Below are 8,754 nucleotides of genomic sequence, written 5' to 3'. Positions count from 1 at the left end.
CACCATCACCACCACCATCACATCACCACACCACCACCACCACCACCATCAGTACCACGACCTAGATGCTCACTTCGGGAATTGAGTCCTTTGATGTTATCCAAGTATCATGGAAGTGCTTTATGCTATTTCTCTCCTCTAAGACAGAGACAAACTGAACAAGAGTGTTTTGAGTGGACAAAGAATCCAGTGGATTATGATGGGCTACCTGATGCTCTGAACAAACTGACTCCCCTCTCTGACCCCTTACTGATTCATCCATCAAGTTATCAGCACCCATCTGTCCCATAAGAGTAGTTGGGAGGATAAAATTAAATGATCACAGGGAGCTCTGGTGGCCTACTGGCAAGAAGCTGCACTGCAATCCCAGAGGTGCACATTTCAGATCCACCAGATGCTGTGCTGGAGAATGAGGGACAATCTCCTCCTGTACCAGTCAGATCCGATTTGACAGTGTACACACACAAAAATAATAAAATAAAATTAAAAAGTTAAAAAAATCACATGAAGATTGCTGACATGCTAGGGTAATGTGAGGTCATGTGATGTTGATAGAGAAAGAAGGAAATGAATGGTGGAAGATTGTTGTCTTTGAAACCAGTAGGTAAGGCATGAGAATGCATGTGCACGCATTTGCATATATTTTTCTGGAAATAACCCCAGTTGACCATCCTAAAATAAATTCATTTTTGCTTTTGTGGAGTGTAGGCAAGATTAGAGAATGCTATTTAATCCAGCTGGAGCCTGGGTAACACAAATCATCTGCCCTCAGCTCCCAACTGGAAATTGTTGTTCAGACCCACCCAGCAGCTCCACAGGAGGAAGCCTGGCAAACTGCTTCTGTGAAGATTCCAGCCAAAAACACCCCCCCTTGAAGCAGTTCTAATCTGAAACATGACTGAATGGTAATTACCCCACAGCAGTGGGTTTCATTTAGCATTTGCATTTTTAAGCTTTGATGTGTTACTTTGATACACATTTCTGTCACAGGCTTATGCCTAGTGGTAGGTAAGTGCCGAAACAGAGTAAGGCCAGAATATAGTAAGCGCTGGGGTTAAGGCTTACTCTTCATTTCAGCTGTTATTCTGCAGCGTATTTCACTTAGAAGCAAATTTTCTTAGCATCCATCTTAAATTGCATTGATCTGGGTTCCCTGAGTGCCTGTTTGTTAGAGAAGTGGTGACTGGGTGGGGTTGCCTGAGTGCATTCAAGGACAGACGATGGGATGGGCACACTGAGGAGGTGAGTGCAGCCAGCCCCCTGCAATCCGGAGCACAGAGCGGTAACTTCATGGCCTCTCTGCTCACTGTGAAGTTTTACCCCCAGCTGTGCTGAGTTCTGCTGTTTACAAGTAGGTCTTTATTGGCCCTAAATTGCGAGTGTGTTGTGGAACATGGAGAAGATGACCGCCTACCACTGAGATGACGTGTGTCCGCGAAAAACTGCTCCTTAGGGTTTTCAGGGGCTGGCTTTTCAGAAGTAATTATACTTCTTCCCCGGTGCCTCTGGTGTTGACTCGAACTGCCAGCCTTTCCTTTAGCAGCTAAGCAAGTTAACCATTTGTACCTCGCAGGGACTCTAAAAATTGATTTGTTCACATCTGGTAGGATCTTTGTGTAAAGATGTGATTGATTGATTGATTGGTTGATTGATTTAGCAAGTCTTTATTAAACACACAGCTAGTCCAGGGAGAGAGGGATCGGGCTTTTTAATTTTTTAAATTTATTTCTTTTGTAATTGCAGATTCTCTAGGCTTTCTACACTGTCTGATAAAAAATAGACAGGAGTAAGGAATGTAAAAAGTTAAACCCACAGGGACTGGCCATGGCCGCAGTAGGTCCCAGCATAAATGTCTCCTAAGAGCTGTGACAGGTGGCCCGGCAGAGGCTGTGGGTGGGCAGAGCTACACTCTGCAGGGCATACACTTGCCTGGGTGTCCAGGTCTAGTCCTCCACCTGCAGCCCCCAGAGGCACTATGTTTTCTAGACACCACATTAGTTAGTGAGAAGTTTTTGTTACACAAGCACCCGACTGAAAACAAAACCCCTGACTCATAGTGATCCTCTAGTGGCTTTTCCAGGGCTATAAATCGCACAGAAGAAGATTACCTATCTTTATACCATGGAGCTACTTTTGGATTTGAACCACCAGAGACGTGACCTTTAGGGTAACAGTTCAACTCCCTGAAGACAGACAGATTGAATTTGTTGATCCCTTTAACAAATGAATGACAACTGGACCAGTAAGCAACATTATGAGAAGCAGAGAAAAAATGTCAAAGATTTTATTTTTCTTGAATCCACAGTCAATGCCATGAAGGCAGCAGTTGGAAAATCAAATGACATAGGACAAATTTGCAGATGACTTCTTTAGAGTATTTACAAGCAAAGATGTTACTCTGAGAAGCAGGGAAGACAAGACACAACCCATGATATTTTCAATCAACACACACATTTGAAAGCTGAACCGAGTATTTATTAACTGATACCTTTGAATCGTGGTGTTGGCAGTAATATTTAATGCACCATGCGCTGAAATAATAAGGATGAATTGCATTGGGAAAGTTGGCTGTCAGAGACCTCTCCAGAGTACTGAAGAACAACCATGTCAGTCTAGAGACTAAGGTGTGCTGGATCCAGGCCATGGTCTTTGCAGTCACTTGCTATGTATCAGAAAGCTGGAAATGACTAGGAGAATTGATATCTTTGAGCTGTGGTGCTGGAGAAGAGTATTGACTAGACCATGGTCTGTTAGGAGAACAAACAAGTTTTTCTGGGAGAGGGTAAAACCAGGGTGTTCTTTGGAGGCAAGGATCCTGAAGCTTCGTCTGACATACTACGGACATGTTGCAAGGAGGGACCAGTCCTTGGAGAGGGACATCATACTTGGGAGGGTGGAGGGACAGCACCGGAGGGGAAGACCTGGGATGAGATGGATTGATTCAGTGACTGGGGTAATGGGTGTAGGTGTGTTGGAGACAGTAGAGTTGGCTCTGTAGAACAGGGTTCAGAGCTGTTGTACAAAGGGTCGCTATGAGTCGCAAGTGACTAAATGCACATAACAACCACCACCATGGACTGCCAGAAGAACAAGTATATCTGTCTTGAAGAAGTACAGCCCAGATGCTCCATAGAAGCAAGGATGGCAAGACTTCATCCCACATACTTTGGACATATTTTCAGGAGGGGTCAGCCCTAGAGAAGGAACATCATACTTGGTAAAGGGTCTGCAAAGGAGAAGACAGCCTTCAATGAAATACTAAATCACCACTGTGGCTATAGCAGTAGTCTCCCACCCAGCAGTGATTAAGAGGCTGGTGCAGGACTTCGCAGTGTTCAGTCTGTTATGAATTAGATCACTGTTAGAACCATTTAGCACCTAAGAAAACTTTTTTAAACTTCTATGCCAAGTCTTGCTCATGTGAGGGCTATGAGAGACACAGGGAAGCTATTTCCTAGAATTGTTTCAATTCTGCTTGACTTAGAATGATGAAAACCCACGAAAGACTCACGTTAAAAATCTATCAGCTTGGCCTACTGCATTGTCTCGCTGTAGGGAAGTCCCTTGGGAAACAAGAATGTAAGAAAGCGTCTCAATGGGAGCAGGAGATTAATGACCAGATTGAAATGTTCAGGCATGTACTGGTTGTCACAGTGTAATGTAATTAACTCCCAAACTCAGCACTTTAAAGCAACAAATATTAGAGTTTCTCTGTGACTCTGGGTCTTCCACAAGACTGCGATCAAAGCATTTCTTGGATTTATCGTGGGGTGGCATTCCTTCCAATCTTACCCAGTTGACATTAGGTTTAGAGGTGTTAGTTTCTTGGGTCTGCTGCTACATAATACTAAAAAGTAGATGACTTTAAACAACAGATTTATTGTCTCACAGTAATGCTGCTAAAAGTCCATGCTCCGAGGGTAGGAATGACCCTGTTCTCACCCAGGTGTGTCTTAGTTTTCATCATAGGGTGCTCTTCCTTCTGTCTCTGCAGCTCTAAGGACAGCACCCACATGAAACTAGAACCACCCTTGTGTTGTATGGCCTTGTGTTGGCTGATAACTTCAGAGACCCAATTTCCAAACAAGATTATGTCCACAGAGACCTCAGGTTAGGACTGAGACAGCAATTTCAATTGAACAACAGTTGAATCTATAGCGCACCAGGTCTTGGCTCCTCACCAGATAAGGAGTCCTGGTGACACAATGGTTAAGCGTTTGGCTACTAACTGAAAGGTCAGCGATTGGGACTCTTCTGTCCTAGACCTTTGAGCTCCTTATGTGAAGCTTACAGCCTTGGAGACCCCGTGGGGCTTGTGGGGTCAGTGTTGTTGTGTGCTGTCCAGTCTGCCCCGACAGCAACAATCTCTTCCGAGAACAGGCAGCGTGGCACTGGCTTTCCTGAATGGGAGAGTGTAAAATGGGGCCACAGTCATTCTGTAACCCAACCTCAGAAATGACGTCCCATCATTTTTATCATATTCTGTTCTTTAAAAGCAAGTCACATTAGGAACTGTGGTGGCCTAGTGGCAAGAAGCTGCACTGCAGTCCCAAAGGTACTTGGTTCGAGGCCACCAGCTGCTCCGCAGGAGACAGATAGGCTATTTCCTCCTGTGCACTTAACTGCCTCTGGAAACCTGCTGGAGGGTCAGCTATGGGTTGGTTCTGACTCCATAGTACACAACAGCAACAACAACATCATGACGTTACCTATTAATAACCTTTGGTCCAGTGGTGAGGACTTTTGTTTTGGGAGCTCTGGTGGCCTAGTGGCAAGAGCTGCGCTGCAGTCCCAAAAGCAAGTCACTAAGGCCAGCCGACACTCCCAGGGGATTAGCCATGAGGACCCAAACTCACCGTCCAGGATCCTTGGGCTTCCCAGTGCCTTCTTGACCTTCGCTGCCTCTTTGGTCTTGATTCAAGCAGACTATCATGGAGTTGATGGATTATAAGCAGTAACCCATTGATATCATGTTCAATCTTACCTCTCTGAGTTTGTCCCCAGGTCACTGGGACATTTTTATTCCCTTCAATCACATATTTCTATGAAAGATTCCAATCCAGGTTCCCAAAGATTCCATTCCCTAAGAGGAAGTAAGCCTGTCAGATGTCCTTTAGGAAGAACAACAGTACAAAGCCCATGTTCTTGTGGGAAATAAAATGTCTCCCCAGTGTGACCCCTGGAACCTGAGTTTGTGAGAGAGGCACCAGCACATTTGAAGGTGAGGTGCTGCCAGGGGCCGGGCTGTTGACCAAGGCTGGAAACAAGGACTGAACATGAATGAGCAAGAGCCAGGAGATTGTCACTAAATGTGTTTGGGGGCAGATAATGGTGCCCCACTAACAGTGTCCCAGCCATAGCACAACCCTGCAGCACACCTGAGGTTCAGGATGTCCTGAGGGGTGTTGCCTGTTTCTGCTTCCTCACACCAGGAAGTTAATACAATTATAGAATGCTTTCTATTCAAAGGAGCTCTTTAATATAAGCACACAAAGCATTAGTACTTTATGGAAACACCTACCACTTTTTGGGGGCATTTTATTTTCATGGAACACATCACTCCTAAAAAGCCCTGGGAAATGACCATGGACCCTTTTCTCCTTTATGCAGGTGATTCTTTGTCAACCTCCCTCAAGTTATGTGCTTATATAAATATATACATGCAAGAAAGCACACCCACATTTGGAATTTTTTTTTCTATATTTTATTAATTTTCATAAACATTTACAGAGATTTTGGGTTTCCATTCATTCATTGTTGCACTATTCTCTCTACCCTCCTCCCAGTTTGTTCTTGTCCAAATGCCACAGTGCTTGTCAAAGCCAGTTCTGATTAATCTTCTTTGTCAGTGTGTCCTTTGCCATTCCCTATCACTCCTCCCTGAGAGAGACTTCACCCTGAGTCATAAGGAAAAGGGGATGGCGTATTCTCTTAGCTACTTCCTGCTGAAAAGGGACGCTGTGGGTTTCAGGGTGAAGATCTTCTCTCACTACTCTAAAGGGCCCCTTTGGCAGTAGGAAACACATAGACTATTATGGAGATTGAGTTTGGAATTTAGATGCACTCTTATTGATTGTGCTTGGCCGGACATGTTCATATCCTTGAAGATGTATCATGGGGGTGTTGCAACCTAGAAGACACAAGTTTGACTAACAAGTTATAAGTACATGAGTCCAAAAATTATGGAAAAGTAAAAGAAAAGATTCTTTCATTGTTTTACAAACCCTCCCCCAGGTCCCCTCCACCATGTAGCCCTCGCTCTAGTCTCCTGTGATGACAGAAATACCTAATTATATATCTCTTTTAAACAGTTTTCTCCCTCCTCTGTTTCAGTGCAGTATACATTATTGAACCCATCTTACTCAGTCTCTCCCCAACCCCAAGGACAGTCCCATTCTACAACAGTGGCATCATGTAATATTTGTCCTTTTGTGACTGGGATATTTCACTCAGCATAATGTTCTCCAGAGTCAACCATTTTGAATAATATTGCATGAGTTCCTTGTTTTTTAATGCAGCATAGTATTCCATTGTGCGAATATACCACAGCTTCTCTAGCCATTCGTTTGTTGATGGGCACTTAGGTTGTTTCCAACTCCTTGCTATTGTGAACAAAGCTGCAATAAACATGGGTGTGCATATATCTGCTTGGATGTCATCTATGGTCTCTTCAGGGTATATTCCCAGTAGTGGAATTGCTGGGTCAAATGGTATCTCTGTTTGCAACTTTTTGAGAAAGCGCCATACTGCTTTCCACAGGGGTTGCACCATTTTACACTCCCACCAACAGTGAATCAGGGTTCCAGTTTCTCCACAACCTCGCCAGCATTTGTTGCTTGCTGTTCTGTTAAATTTTGCTATTTTGACTGGGGTGAAATGATATCTCATAGTTGTTTTAATTTGCATCTCTCTTAGGGCTAGGGATTTTGAGCATTTCTTCATGTGTTTGTTAGCCATCTGAATGTCGTCTTCGGTGAAATGCCTGTTCATATCCTGTGCCCATTTTTCTATTGGATTATTTACCTTTATCTTGTTCATATCCTGTGCCCATTTTTCTATTGGATTATTTACCTTTAACTTCTTTGTATGTGCACAATTCAGCAACATCTCCTGAGGTTTTCGATAAGAAGAAGGCATCTCCTGGCTCTCTGTTCCACAGAAGGGAAGACCACGCTCCTGATCACTGTATTTCTTTGATAATACTGTGGCTATTTCACTGCCTCTAAACTTGCTTTTAAAGGGTGCAGTCAACTCAGTAAAGAGGAAGCGATTGCAGGGTTTCCTTAGGGCTCAGAAGGTGGCGTCCTAACTGTGGCCTCTGCTCCCCACAGGGCCTGCTGGAGTCCACTGAGGAGAAGGCCCCTGTGTCTGTCGCCTGTGGAGGTGAGAGTCCACTGGACAGCATCTGCCTCAGTGAGTCAGATAAGGCTGCCGTGCTCACCTTGATAAGGGAAGAGGTAATGCATTTCTTGTTCTGAGTGCTTCTTATCACTTCCATTTCTTTGCCATGTCCTTGTGAGTGGGGATAGATTTCATTGCTGTTGGCTTACATTATCCAAGGCTGGAAGTTACTTCCTGAAACTTGTTAGCTCCTGTAAAGAAACCCCTGTCAGCTGAGCCTCCCTGCTAAAGTCAGTGCGTTCTGGTGTCCAGGGAAAAGTTTGCCCTCTGTCTCCTAGATTTTGCTCCCTTCTTTGTCTTTTGGAAGGAACTCAGATGGTGTAGTTCATAGTGAGTTGTATTGCTAATCCAAAGACTGCATTTCTGGCAATTTTAATCCCCCAGAAGCTCTGGCAGAGAATGATGGGCAGCCTCCTCACACTGTGGAAACCCAATGAAAGGGTCAGCTAATGAACTTGACAGCAGTGAGCTTGAGTTGTCTTTTAGCCTGGAAGCTTTAAATACTAGTTCTGCCAAGTTTACCCACATGTATAAGTAAATCACTGCCTTCGTATTAGGGAGACTATCTATACATGCTTAAAGGTTCTCTGCGTTCTAGGCCTGCATTAATAAACAGTTGTTGCCTAATTTCACCTGTGCTTTAATTAAACAGTCTAGCTCCTAAAAGCTGGAACTGAACTTTTTAAAACATCTTCTGTTTACCATCGGTCACTGCTGAGCCTTCCGAGGTGCTAGGGAAGAGAGCTAGAAAGACATCTTTCTGGGCTTTTATTCAGTTTCAACTCTCCTCCATTCTGTTTCTGTGCTATTTGCTTTTCCTGTTTCTTGATTCCCCCTTTGTATAGAAGGTCTTTTCCTTGGTGTAGCAATTTTAGGATGCAAGTAGGTAAATATCTCAGATTTTTTTTTCATTTTTGTTTTTAATATATCCTTAATTCCTAAAAATGGTATATCAAGTGTATCTCTAGATATCTTCATTAAATAGCTTTGCTTTATATTAGATAGCCAATATATTTTGAAACTTTTTTGAACAGTATTTGGATGTCATATTCTTTTTTTTGGGGGGGGTGTCATATTCTTAATATTCCATGGCTTCTTATCCTCATTATGCAAGGAAAGAATAATTGATTTTTACATTTCCATAAAATGCTATAACCTCATTTTATTAAATAAGTGTCCACTATGCTCAATAACTTCACATTTCCTTTTTCATGAGTTTATAGACAATAAGACAGAAATTTACAACTCTTATTAGTTTAACCTCACACTTGTGTAAATGAATCCATTCTTACTCAGTCATTTTTTTTATGTCTTTTTAAAATTTAAATATATTATTTCAGCAAAAATTTACAG

General features: G+C 43.1%; 1 protein-coding gene across 2 annotated transcripts in view; it reads left to right on the top strand.

Moving 5' to 3' along the window:
* The window catches only part of TACC1 (transforming, acidic coiled-coil containing protein 1), an 86,867-nt gene that overhangs the window by 66,089 nt on the left and 12,024 nt on the right, over positions 1-8,754 (top strand). For both annotated transcript variants that reach the window (XM_006900276.1, XM_006900275.1), the window contains one exon: positions 7,332-7,457. In XM_006900276.1, the coding sequence (XP_006900338.1) occupies positions 7,332-7,457 (126 nt within the window). The remainder of the gene's footprint in view (positions 1-7,331; positions 7,458-8,754) is intronic.

This window comes from Elephantulus edwardii, unplaced genomic scaffold, assembly GCF_000299155.1.
Source record: "Elephantulus edwardii isolate Elephantulus edwardi_28Jun2011 unplaced genomic scaffold, EleEdw1.0 scaffold00279, whole genome shotgun sequence".
In the NCBI taxonomy this organism is placed as follows: Eukaryota; Metazoa; Chordata; class Mammalia; order Macroscelidea; family Macroscelididae; genus Elephantulus; species Elephantulus edwardii.
This window is presented reverse-complemented; position numbering and strand designations above follow the sequence as displayed.